The 13,516-nt window shown below is 38.9% G+C and overlaps 1 protein-coding gene across 2 annotated transcripts; it reads left to right on the forward strand.

Annotated features, from left to right (window-relative positions):
* Positions 1-1,594: 1,594 nt before the first annotated feature.
* On the forward strand, positions 1,595-13,183 carry ARC3 (GTP binding protein). Of its 2 annotated transcripts, none has more exons than XM_089609621.1 (16): positions 1,595-2,027; positions 2,141-2,199; positions 2,529-2,593; positions 3,561-3,695; positions 3,862-3,910; positions 4,434-4,546; positions 4,628-4,699; positions 5,363-5,473; positions 6,095-6,276; positions 6,689-6,961; positions 7,040-7,104; positions 7,191-7,582; positions 7,968-8,072; positions 8,157-8,294; positions 8,597-8,763; positions 12,980-13,183. In XM_089609621.1, exons 1-16 carry the CDS (start codon positions 1,699-1,701, stop codon positions 13,035-13,037), a joined length of 2,313 nt encoding a protein of 770 aa, XP_089465747.1. In that variant the 5' UTR covers positions 1,595-1,698; the 3' UTR covers positions 13,038-13,183. The 2 variants fall into 2 exon arrangements, with proteins under 2 accessions (XP_089465747.1, XP_089465748.1); XM_089609622.1 differs by having other exon boundaries at positions 1,597-2,027; positions 7,049-7,104.
* The last annotated feature ends 333 nt before the right edge of the window (positions 13,184-13,516 follow it).

The following is a 13,516-nucleotide window of genomic DNA, read 5'->3' on the forward strand; positions in this document are numbered from 1 at the left end:
TGTTGTAGTTTGACTGATGTGAGCCTCTTCTTCTGTTGTTGTAGCCTTGTAATCCTGAGTAGGCAAGATTGGCCATAGGACTGTCAAGTGAGAGTTGATCCAGAGCAAGATCATTGTTTCTGTTGCGCCGCTGAATGTGTGCCTCTTGAGCGAGTAGAAGCGACTCAATCTCATCCACAGTGTATGGATCAAGTCTTGAGTTCACAGCAACCATGAACGTCTCATACTCAATTGGCAATCCATCAAACACAGCTGTGATGTGCTCTTTTGAGGTGATCTTAGTGCCTACCATATTCAGTAGATCTACGCAGTTTCTGATTTTCAGTAGAAACTCAGTCATGGACAACGAGTTCTTTTTGGTATTTTCGAGCATGGTTTTGTATTGCGCTTGTTTGGCACGAACTTGAGTGGCAAAGTATACTTGTAATTGAGACCAAACTTGAGAAGAATTTTCACAATTGATGAACCTGGACAAAAGGCCTTCTGTCATTGAGGAAAGGAGCCATGACAGGATGAGTTGATCTTGTTGCTCCCAGTCCAAGAAAGTTGTGCTTTGGATTCCATTCCTTTCATCAGCCTCTGACGCAAATTCAGCAGGTCGAGGTGACAATTCCGAGAGGTAGGTTTGGAGACGATGACCTTTAATGGTGGTGGAGACTTGTTTTTGCCAAATCAGAAAATTGTTCTGATCGAGCTTCGATGGAATTGGATTTGTGAAGGTGATCGGTGCGAATTTCGTCACCGGTGGTTGAGCTTGAGCTTGATTGAATTGAGGATTCAATGACGGCCATGGATTATTCGGCTGATGAGCCGGATTGCTGTGACCTCCCAAAGTTGAGCTTGAACGATCTCCCATGGCGGAAAGAATGAGGATCGAATTCCGAAGCCGGATTCAACGCTCTGATACCATAAAAGATTTCTAGAGAGAGAAAGAGAATATCTGGAGATCTGAGAAAATGTTTATTCAAGCTTAGTTTGCGTATGCAACACGCTGAGCATATATAGCTCATCAATGTAACAGTGTAAGCGTAACTAATTTTGTTACAGATATTTTCAGACTACAGGCTATTATACAATACACGTAAGCAAGCTAGTACACGTAAGCTAATACTAATACAACCCACACACTCTAATAGCGTCGCACCTTAGGGGGGCGTAGAGGTTTCAAAAAAAAAAAAAAAAAAAAAAAAGCTAACAAAAATCTTTCGGTCATATGTGACGTCCTCTTCTGATTCCTCGTCCGGCGCTTGCCTCTCCCTATAAAACTTTGAGGTTTTGAGGGGATCTCTTTTGACCATTCGCTTTCGACCTCTCTTTAGGAGTCATTAGTCACACGTGAGAGTAAACACAATTATACACAACAATTCAATAACAATTAAAATCCTATCCACTAAAACACCAAATCAATTCTAATTTGTTGACGTCTGTTTGGAACCAATTAACAGAAAAATCCATACTTATTATTCCGATTAAGAATTGGTAATTTAGAGAGTTATGAAACCTTTCGTTAGTTTATATATATGCAACGAGCGTGAACGACATTTTTCTCTTACAAAAATATCTTCACTCGTTTCATACTGTTTTTGTAAAAAAAAGTTTCGTACAAAACATAGATTACGAAATTAAAATTCAGTTGTGGATGACGAGCGTGTAAGTGTAACACACGCTCCAGTTGTCTCTCGCTGTAACCAATCTCCCATGGAACTTCAAGTTTTCTCCAGCTTCTGTCCTTCGTCTAGGTTTTTACCCTCACTCTCTTCCTCGCCGCCGAGCGCCTCCGTCCTCCTCCTCCACCGGCGATTAATTGACCTCCGCTTCCGCACTGGCTCCGTCCACCGTCGCCGGTTCCGGACCGCCGTTAGGAGCCCTACGCCGAGCGGATGCGGCCAGACGGAGACGGCGGAGAGCTCCGGCGAGTTCTGGACTGACTCGAAGGCTGTCGAGGTGATTGGCATCGGGAGTCGCAAGGACGCGGTTCTCACCTTCTGCCTCGACTCGCCATTTCAGTCCCTCTCGCTACGATTTTGGTTAGCAATTGAATTTATCACTCTTCCTATTGTATTCATGGCCTGATATATAAATGTTTGAGCTTAGCTTTATTTTTTCTTTCTTTTCATTTTTGGGGTTTGTGTTTTTGCAGGAGTATTGTTTCTAAGGACTCAATGAATGTGCTATTGCAACAAAGAATCCTTGGAAAAGGTTCGCATTTTCGTTTGCCTTTGTATTTCCAATAACATATCCACTTTTGTTGTATAGACTAATGATAAGAAATTATGCCGGGTAGCGCAGTCAGACGCATTGTTTTGGAACTAAAAAATATACTAAAAAAAAAAAAGTGGTTTTCATAATCCTGAGCAACCCAATCCTCAAATTTGTTCCCTCGCGCATTGGTTTCAGCGGTAAGAAGGAAAAACCATTGAGTGATTTCCGAGAGAGAAAAAAATTTATACAAATTTGTCTTCTTTTCTTAGTTAATAACCACTTTGTTCTCAGGCCAAATATAGTTACACTTTACTTTGTTGTTGCAGATCCAAATCCAATAACTTTTGAAGCTCTGCCATCTTTAGCATCGCCGTCAAAGACTATTATCCTTGTTTGTACATTTCTTATCCATATCTTTTTGCCTCAATATTAGTTTTTCTTTTAAGAGGAATCATGGACTTTTTATTAGAAACTGGCAGAAGCAATAAAAAAAAGAAATACAAAACCGGGAAAGAGCGAGGAAAACCCAGAAATCGACCGCATGCCAGCCCACTGAATAGGAGACCCTACACACAATACAAAGCAGTGTCCCAGTCCCTTGAAAAAACAAAAAATGAGATAACACTGTTCTTTTTTTTTTTTTTTTTTTTACAATATACATGCAACCAAAGAGCTATACAAATCAAGGCTTTCTCAAACCGCGCTGAGATCCCATTTCTCATCCTCAAAGAAAATCTTGCTCTGGTTCCCCCAGAAACACCATACCGTAGCCAATTTCGCTATCTTGAACTCGTAAACCCACTTCGGACTTCGACAGAAAGCAACAGGCGATGATAACAGGTCATTAACAGTGGAAGGACAATCATTGCGATCGAGAACTTGGTGAAGGCCTAATCCCAAAGACGAGAAGAACATTGACAATCCAAAAAAAAGGTGTTGGATGTCTTCCGCTGCGAAGCGGACAACAGTTAGGGAGGAGGGTCCAATGAGGATTGCACCGCTGAACAAGGTCTGCAGTGTTGACCTTTAGGAGAGCAAGCCTCCAACCGAAGACTTGGACCTTTTTTTTGGGACTTTTGCCATCAAAACAGGATCTTACTTATAAAAATGTCTCAACATTAATTGTATCTTCATGAGTATAATAATGCTACTCACCTGTTATATTGTTCTTTTGCTTATATCCGGTTCTCATGTGAAAAAGGAAAAGTCAGTTGCTATCCTTTTGATCAACTAATAACTATGCTATCAGAGGAAATCACAGAGGAAACGGACTAATGCAATGCTTAGTTGCTTAGATGTTTTTCTAGTCATGTGCTAGAATCATTTAGCATTCTAAGCCCAACCTAATTTCCATGTAGGTAGCAAGTGCAGGTTACGGCATGGACCATAAATCAGCCATTGACATTCTAGAAACTGTAAGATCTGCCAATGGATTTACCGTTGCTATAATCTTGAAGCCATTCATCTTTGAAGGACAAAAGAGACAGGATGAGGTGGTTGCAATTATCGTAGTCATTTAACTTCGAAGTTTAGGAAATCTTCTTTTTGGTTATGATGTGTAATTCATTTTTTGGAGTATAAAACCGATGAAATTATAGGATCTCAATGTTGGTAGATAAAAACGTATCTGACAGTAATCTTTTCTAATTTGGCACGCAGGTTATAGAACTTATGGAAAAACTTCATGAGCGTACTAACTTAATAATTGGTAAGTGTTATGTTTCATTGAAATTTTGCATTTTTATTTTACCTTGACGAAGAAAAGAAATTTATATAGCTTATGATACCCTTTAATTGAAATGTCCATTAATTCCGACGCAAGTACTCTAGCTGACTCTGTTGACATTTGTCACCGAAGGGCACATGATTCTGCTATCTGAGAGAATCGTACTTGTTTTAAACATTGGTGACAATTGCAAAATTGAATTATGCTCACTGTTTAATATTCACTTGACAGAGAATGAAAAGGAAAATAATGTTTTCTGGTTCATACCCCACTGTGTAATAACAGATTTTATATCCAATTAAAGATGTTTATATGATCATATATGTCATTTCCTCCTCTGCTTGGTAATTCATTTTTTTTTTCCTGTCCATTACAAACCACTACTATATCTCATAGTCATTTCCAGCGAAAGTTTTTTTTTTAATTTATTTAATTATTTCCTGTAAATGTATCCGATCTAGTCATTCATGCCAAGATTTTTTTATTTTCTTTTTTCTACATGCAGATCTTGACACTGAAAAGCTTCTGAAAAAGGACATGGTTACTCTAGATGAGGCAGTAAAGACAGCCAATAATGCTGTACTACTAGCCACTGCTGCTGTAGCAGCTCTTAAATCTGTGAGTTACTTCCGGTTTGGACCTTATTCGTTTCCGGTTCATGACGCCCTGGATGATCTAATTATTTCTGTGAAATTTTAGGATTTGAACCGCACAATTATTGTGTCACCGTGCAACACTGTAAAATACATTGAAGTTTCAGAAGTCCTCAGAGTAAGTCTCCATAACCACCCTTTTCCATGGGGTAGTTGTTATTATTTGATGATATAGTGGCTCAATTTTCGTGGAGAAATGATGATATGAATTCAAAATTTAAGTCGTAATAATTGGTAGATAATTAGTCACATGTATTTGCTTCATTATTCATTTTCTCATTTTCCACCGATTTCCATTCTGCTACGTAATAATGTTATATACCTTGTGCTATTTAAGTATACTGCAACTATTATCTGATAGGACTCGGGAGTAAATTAATAATACTAATATTGGTATTGATTCACAGTTCGAGATGTGAAATCAATCTCTTACAGATAAACTACTACTAGAATACTAATAACTTTGACAAGTCTTCTCATGAAACCCTAATGAGACCCTCCAATGACGTATGTATATACTTAAAAAGTTATTACATTACAGAATCACTAAATCTGTCCTTGGGAGTCTAATAGGTCTTGTTTCATTATAAGCAGAATCTGGGAAGATATTATCCAATGGCTAAATTTTATTAATTTCTTTTTTCACAATTAGTTAGTTATAGACTAGGCATCTCATGTCAATGTCCATGCTTCCTCAAATTCTTTTTTCTTATAGATATTTAAATTAACCCATAATGCTCCTGGTACTTTAGAAGGCTAATGCAACTACGGTCATATGCAGATTCTAGAAAGATATAAAGAAGCAAAACTTGGATTTGGTTCTGGTTACAACATTAAAAGTTCTATATCGCAGGCTATTTACGATTGTCCGTTCCTCAGTATGGGTGTCAAGGTAAAACCTACTTGCTCTAAATGTAATTAAGGTTACTTTCCTATGTTTTTTTACTTGTACCAGATATTGCATTGATATATCTTTTTGTATTTGAATATTTCGTTCTTTATATGCTGTAATCTATTTGGCTGAGCCGCTTTATTTATAAAGGCCAAGTTTCTTTTAAAAAAAAATATTTCGTTCTTTACATTATGTAGCAAAAATACAAAATCAATACATTGAAGTACACATTACAAAGATAACCTTTAAACTTCAGAATATGGGAATATATGGAATCCTGTTATTACAAACATATGCGTTGACTTTGATGGCTTAATTATTTGCTTCAATGTTTTTCATGCTTTTTAGCTCTAAAGTACAACAGATTCAACATCTTGGAAAGTTTTTAAAAGATACATTGACTCGAACTTGTAACACAAGCTTTAGACTTTATTTTGTCAGCCAGTGGCTGTACTCACTATGATTTATCTCTCTCAATCTCATAGTCCACTTTGCTATTATAATTTTTGTGATAAGTTTTATGTTCCATTTAATCTTATGGTAGTTCCCTCTGCTGTCTGCATTAATAATGTTGTAGAAACGAGTGCTTTAATTAATTTTAACCTTTTTATTTGTGCTTAGGACTTGGATGGCATGATTATATGCGTTCTGGCTAGTTCAGATGCCATCAATGAAAGCGATGTAGATGCTTTTTTGCGAACTTTTCGTCAAACAGCAGAATACACAAAGGAAATCATAGTTTCTAGAGTCCAGGAACCGAATTTGGAGCCCAACCTGCTCGTGACAACAATTCTCGCTGTTGGGTAAGACTCTTACTTAGGAGAAGGTCTCAGTTCACTGTCTATGTATTTGACTTTGCCAGTACATACTGGGTCTTAAGCGCCCCTTGTCTACAATACTTAGTATTCTCTTTGTTTTGTAAGTTCGTAACAACTGTCGTTAGAATTTAGGATTTTCATTAGAGATTCATTTTAACTTTCTCCTTTGTTTTTCTCCTTGGGCCCGCAGTAGTTTTATTCATTGTATTCCTGCTCCCACGATTCTTTTATTTGTGTTGCTTTCTTTTCTGACTTTTGTCCACTTTAATCGCTTATAGTCCATAGGCAGTGGTCTTTCAAGGATTTGTTTTGTTTGTAACCTTCTGGCTGTATTTTGGATTCTAATAAGGGTTTTTTTTTTTTTTTTTTTTTTCCATTCCGAATTTGTCTTCTGAAGTACCCGTTTTACTGAACGAGAAGCTTCTCAGAAAAGTGGCTTATTGACAAGATTGGCCCAGCGTTTTCCATTCATTCTCGGGCTTTTGTGGGGAGGAAATTCATCAAGCAAAACTCAGGGAAGCAGTGGAATCAAGAGTGAGCGTACTTCTGGGGAAGAATTGCCAGATGAGATTATTAGTATAAGTGATATTGATGCCATTTCTGAGGAAAAGTACAATGAAAAACGTCAGACAGTAAAGAGCAACATCTTCAATGATTCCCAGACTTCAAGGTAGTGACAATTTCTCAGTTTTAACATAGATTAGTGTCCTGCGGACTACAGAAAGCTGATTTTACTTTTATCACGGAGTTCTGACAGTGAAATCTTTGAGGCTGTTATAGAACCTTCTGATTTCAACAATCTTACAGCTGAAGGTACTACCAGAGTTTCTTCCAGATTCACAATTTATAGAGGCTGCATAAATTCATGCATCTGACTAATTATTAACATGTATTGTCAGAACATTCTGCTTTTCAAAGAGAGGAACTCATTGGTCGGAACTCCGGGACGGGGTATCAGATTGCACGGGAATGGGCCAAAGAAAGGGCCACCGAAGCTGGAGCTACTCCGACACTTGATAAATTGAGCATCTTTCGCCTTCCAGTTGGCGTGCGACCTTCAGAAGAATCTAAAGATAGATTCAATACATCATCTCCACCACTGAGTAGTGAGGCTGTTATAAAATCAAAACCAAATGTCAATATGAACACACGTTCGTTGAATGAGTTAACAGATACAGGAATTGAAGCTGTGAAGGATTTTTATAATACAGCCTCAGCGATGTTAAAACCGAATGCTATAGATCCTCCTAAAACGCCAGGAATTCTTTCTGCTCGTGCAGCTTCTATGTTGGTAATTTTCTCTTTGCGATTAGTCTTCATATTCTAAAGTTGTCTGTTTGTGCTAATGTCTTGAATCTCTCTGCTCTTGTGTTGCACATTTCCACTATTTTCTGCTATGTGCAAGTCTATTTCTATATTCACACACACCCTGTGAACTCCACTTCACATATGCTGATGCTTTTTCTCTAGCTCTTGGCATTTATGGTATCTTAACCTTCCCCCTAGGTGTTTCTGCAGTGATATTAATTTCATTGATTTTTGTGTACCAATTTATATTTTTACTCACTGCCACTCTTGGAAAGGGGAATTCAAGAGTGTATAAAGTTTGTTATCATCTGAATTTTGAGATAATCTCTCTAATTCAGGAAGAACTTCTAATTGTTGTTTAAATTCAGGAAGCAGAGAGAGAGACGCCAAAAAAGTGGAATCCTTCTGTGGAAATGAAATACCGAGGAGGAATTTTCAAAGGACGATGCCAAGGAGGTCTTCCTGAAGGAAAGGTACTTGTCACCCTTGATCTTCAGTGACTAGGTTCAGGGATGTTTTTAATTTCTGAAGAAAGGTAATTAATTGAATTTGTTCAGGGCCGTCTGGTCTTTGGAGATGGAAGCATATATGATGGGATTTGGCGATATGGAAAGAGATCAGGTTCAGGTACATTATACTTCAGCAATGGAGATGTGTTCCAGGGTTCGTGGAGAGATGATGTGATGCACGGAAAGGTTTGTCTCTTCCATTGAATTTGTAGCTGTATTTATAGCAACATCATTGCCATTGAATTTGTGTTTTTTCTTCTCCTGGTCTGTGGGAGTTTCTATTGTGATTGTACCCCAGTTCCCCATTTTTGTAATTACGTGATTTGGCCTCTGTTAATACAAAGGAATTAGTGTTTAAAAAAAAAAAAAACAGTATTTGTCATCTGGGAAGAATGGTATTGCCATCTCAGACTTTCTTTTCTTTCTTTTTTCTTCTGGGTGTCAGGAAGAAGAATTTCTTTGATAATTGCTGTATTATCTATATGTAGGGTTGGTTTTATTTTCACACGGGGGATCGATGGTTTGCAAACTTCTGGAAGGGTAAGGCCAATGGTGAAGGCCGTTTCTATTCCAAGTCCGGCAATGTCTTTTTCGGCCATTTCCAAGATGGATGGCGGCATGGGAAGTTCATTTGTATAGACGTTGATGGAAAAAGGTTTGTTTTCTTTGTCATTCATTAATAAGTTAATAAGATTATATGTCTTACCACTCATGTGTGCCCTTGCTTGGTCGAGTTAGATGCACCATAATTTTCATACTGATTTTTTGTAAGAGACATTTTTCAGCAGAGAATAATATCCGAACTATGCTTGGAACTAAACTAAAAGGTGGGGGGAAAATAGTTTAAAGAAAGTACTTATATAACCAAGGTCTCTCCTCTCTCCCTTTTCCCTTATTTTTCTAAACTGATTTTTGTCTTGATTAAACTTCTTCACGGCTAAGATCAACGTGAATCAGTTCAGTTTTTTCTTCTTCTTAGAATATAAAAAAATTCAAACCTCTCTTGAGAGAGATGGTAAGATTGTCCGAGTGGAAGAAAGGAGAAGGGACATAATTTTGAGTATGTTTCTGCAAAGAGGTTCTGGAGCATGGATTTGCGACATCTCAGTGGAGGTCTTAAAGACAGAAAACGCGGCCACATTTAGGAGGAAACTACTAGGAAACGGAGTAACACTCCTGTTTGACGTCATGGAAAATCTCAAAAATGTAAATTCGTAAGAATTCTTTAGATAGCAGGGCGATAGGAAATGCCTTGTACCAGAAGGCATCGGGCGGTCTGGAGGGGGCCATCTCTTCCGAGCTCTGAGCTGCGTCCTTAAGGCTCCGTTTGAAACCTGGAAAATAGGAGAGAAAGTGAAAATACAAGGGAAAATGAAAATATGAGGGAATACAAAAGGGAAAATAAAAATTCTAGGCTGTGTAGGAGGAAAAATTGAGGAGAAAGTAAGGAACATACACACAAACTTGGTCCTCGTCGATTGTAGTCGGGTCCAACACGGACACCACAGTTATAAAAAGAATATGCAAAGCTTATGGTTCTCAGTAAAAAACATCGATCTCTTGCACACTTTTTTCAGAAAACACTCCTTCATCCTCATCAACAAGAGACAAGTAGCAATCGTGTAAAATTAGTCCCTGGATTCTCAATGGGATGGGAATCTAATAGCAATTCAGAATGGTTGGAATCGGAATCGAAGGTCGGTGAAGCCTCTGTATGAATCCTTATAGATGACAGTGTTCAGCCTTGGTTGTACACATGCGTTCACGAGTGCGAATTGAGTGCTTGCGTAGCTTTTTGGGAGGCCCAGCTCTGTGCGATCTGCGGAAATAGATGGTGCATTGGCGGTGATTTCAACATGACCAGATTTGCTGAAGAAAGAAACAGCTGGTCTAGAAATTTCCGAAATATGAGGAATTTTAACGAGGTAGTTTCAGAATTTGAACTTCTTGATCCACCACTTGTGAATGGAACTCACACTTGGTCAAACTTCCAAGATCAACCTCACTACAGATTAGACCACTTCCTTTTCACAGAGAGCTGGAGGGAGCTCATTACCTTTTGTAGACAGGAAAAACCAAATCCGGACGTTTAAGACCATCACCCTCCACACTATTCCCGCAGTCCCATTCCGATTGGATAACTGTTGTCTTGAAAACAAAGAATTTATGAAGTTGGTGTCTGACTCTTGGGCAGACTTTTCTAGCCCCAGCTGGAATGACTTTGGTTTTGTGGAAAAACGCAGTCGCTGAAAGTTAAAATACAAGAATGGGCTCTGTCCGAAAAAAAAGAGGGTGTCAAAATAAGAATGTCGCCAAATGTTGCAATCGACATGGTCGCGCGAGTCGTCGCGTCTCTGCCTTCCTCCGTCGCTGCGAACGCACTCTCCGGCCTGAGTCGATTGGCGATCTGTGCAGCTCGGAACGGTTGTTCCCTCATTCACGTGATCTGATCGAATCGATCAGTCGATTCACGCTGAATATGTTTGAATCGAATGGACGATTCACGCTGACTCTCTTTAAATCTCGTTGCGAACCTGCCCATGTCCATCTCCGTCCTGACCGATCCGAGCGCCTTATGAGCCGATCCGAATTATTTCTCCTTAATCTCGTCCCGCTCAGCTTCCGAAAGAGGCTGCCAGTGAGCTAATTCTTCATCCGGCGGCTAAAAGTAGTCAAGCAAGCAGTTCTTCATTTCCTTCCAAGTTCGGAATGGCTGGTGACTATCCTCCCACTGGAACCAGCCCCTCGCCTCTCAAATCATGGACTCATATGCATCTGCAACTTCTCATAATCTGAGTAACTGTAGAAAGTGAAGAAATTCTCCACCGACGAGATCCACGCTGCCGGATTATGACCGCTGAAGGTCGGAATCCGATTCCACATCTGCAGGCTCATAACTGCTCTGATACCAACTTGATGCGCCCCGAGATATTTCTTGTATTGTTCGAATATGAATGAAAGAACTACAATGAGATATCCAACAGTCGAGAGGTCCGTGCTCTTCAAATTAGAATTCTATTCCTTACAAAAGACTAAACAGTTTTCAGATTCTTCTTTGATACCTTTCTCTACCAGTTCTTATTTGTAGACTAACCTTATTTCTAGATATTTCCTACTAACTCCCACATATCTACTAATTACTCTAATACCCCTAATAACCCGGGTCCTAACGTTAATTAAATGAGCCAAGGAGGGTGGTGCAGATTCCAAACTTTTCCACATCCTCTTGACTTCCCGGAAGCAAAAATCTTGACTTGGAAACTGGAGTAGAGGACCGGTGATTTAAGGGTTAGTGAATCTAAAATCGTTAAGGAGATAAACAGAGTCTTCTCCTAGATTTACAAATACAATCACGGCAACCTCAGGGACTGGACTGGTCTTGACTGGAGTCCCATTACTCTCGAAAGCGCTGAAACCATCTGTCGGCCGTTCGACTGGTTAGAATTCAGTGCTGCAGTCTTCGGCTGTGCGCGTGACAAATTCCCTGTGGCCCCGACAGTTCCTCCGCTTTCTTTCAAGAATTTTGGGACGTCATCAAACTTGACCTTCTCTATGTCTTATCAGGAATTTTTGAACGACGGAATAATCAATAAGATCGTAAACGAAACCCACTTATGTCTCATTACAAAGAAGATCAGTTCCAGAAAGGTCTCTGACTTCCGGCCTATAAGTTCGATCTCTTCTCTCCCCAAGATAAGTGCCAAACTCCTTTTAGATAAACTCAAAGGAACACTATCAGAGACTGTATGTTCCTCCCAAGGGTCTTTGTAGAAATCCAAATAAGAAATCCGCATCAGTATTCTTCAGCTGCTCCTTCAACTCTACAGCCTGGCTCTCCCTCAAAAGGAAGCTTCTTATCGGCTTTGCTTTTAATTGATTGATTTGCCTCTCTCTCTCTCTCTCTCTCAGGAAATTTTCCACTTTCACTTCCTTTCTAGAAGGAACTCAAATGGCATTCGGCTGCAAAAACAAGCGCCTAGCTACAATCTGGTGCATGTGGAACATGCAAAACTTCAAAGACCACAACACTTACGTAGAAGACCTTTCGGAATCTGTACACTACTTCAGATCCTTATGGTTATCAGAAGAATTTAAGGATTTTCCTTCATCCTTTTCGCTTTGTGACTGGCCCAGTGCATTGTAATCTTCCTTTTAGATCGGGGTTTTTGGTTTTTATCCCCAGGAACGTCTTCTTTCAACCTGTGATATTGACATTCCCAGGGATTAGACACTGTAACCTAAAACCTTAAACTTCTCAAGAAAATATCAATATAAAATGTCCCTGTTTCTTAAAAACAATTAAAGGGATTAAAGGAGAGAAAGTCTCTCTCTCGTTTCCACAACAAAAATAAAAACTTGTCCTCTACGGCTCAAAGAAACCATGTATTGCCTCTGCACCTCTGAGATACAATTTCACAAACATGTATTGGGAAATTCGTAAATAGTTTTTTTGTTTTTGTTTTTTGAAGTGGAACTATTATCATGATTCATTCTTTACCAGTTCCTCCACCTTTTATGCAATTTTCCTCGAGAAATCTTCACCTTTTAAATACATTTTCTCTCACGCATTTCCTCATTCTTTTTCTTTCCCCTATAAGGGCGAAGAAATTTTTGTTTTTGTTTATATGATGATGGCTAAAAAGATCTTGGGAAAATAAGGAACAAAATCCAGAATGTTAGCCGTGCCATTCTTTTAATGAATAACAATCAAGAGAATTTTGTTAATGTAGTCGTTATTTACCAAGGCATTATAGGTACAGCTTCATGCAGCATCGAATGTCATGGATTGTTGGATTTTTATGCTAATCACGTCTGACTGATAAAAAATTGTCTCTTTTTTTTTTCTTTTTTTTCTTTTTTTTAATCTGCAGCTATGCAGAGAACTGGGATCATGGTGTTCTTGTGACTCGTTGCCCATTGGACTCGTGACATACGTGATGTGTAATCTTCAACGACTTGTAAATATAAATTTATTTGTACATAGCATCACGATAGGATCTAAATAATTTCTTAAAGAACAATCAACTTGTACTGGGCACATCTAGGAATAAGAACCGGTAATATTGTATTTATAATGTGGTACTGAAATCCAGAAATAACTGTGCACAAAAGGCAAACACGAGACTGGGTTTTAAGGGACCATTTGCACTACTCAAAATACGAAAAATGGTAAAAGCTTACAAAATGATTCTGGCGACCTCACCATCCATTAAAAGCTTAGTTCTCAATCAGAACGTGACTAATGATAAGTCACAGTTCATGCAACCAAAATGCATGAACACTGTCCAAAATATAAAGCCGATATAAATGGTATTTACACTGTCCCCAATTTTCACTGCTGCAAAATAGACCATCTTTGCTCCTTTGTTCCCAACATCTCTTTACGTTGCTGGTGAAGGTCCTGGGTC

This window comes from Urtica dioica, chromosome 3 (assembly GCF_054948205.1).
Source record: "Urtica dioica subsp. dioica isolate 48M chromosome 3, U.dioica_male_clone48M_v1_H2, whole genome shotgun sequence".
Lineage (NCBI taxonomy): Eukaryota > Viridiplantae > Streptophyta > Magnoliopsida > Rosales > Urticaceae > Urtica > Urtica dioica.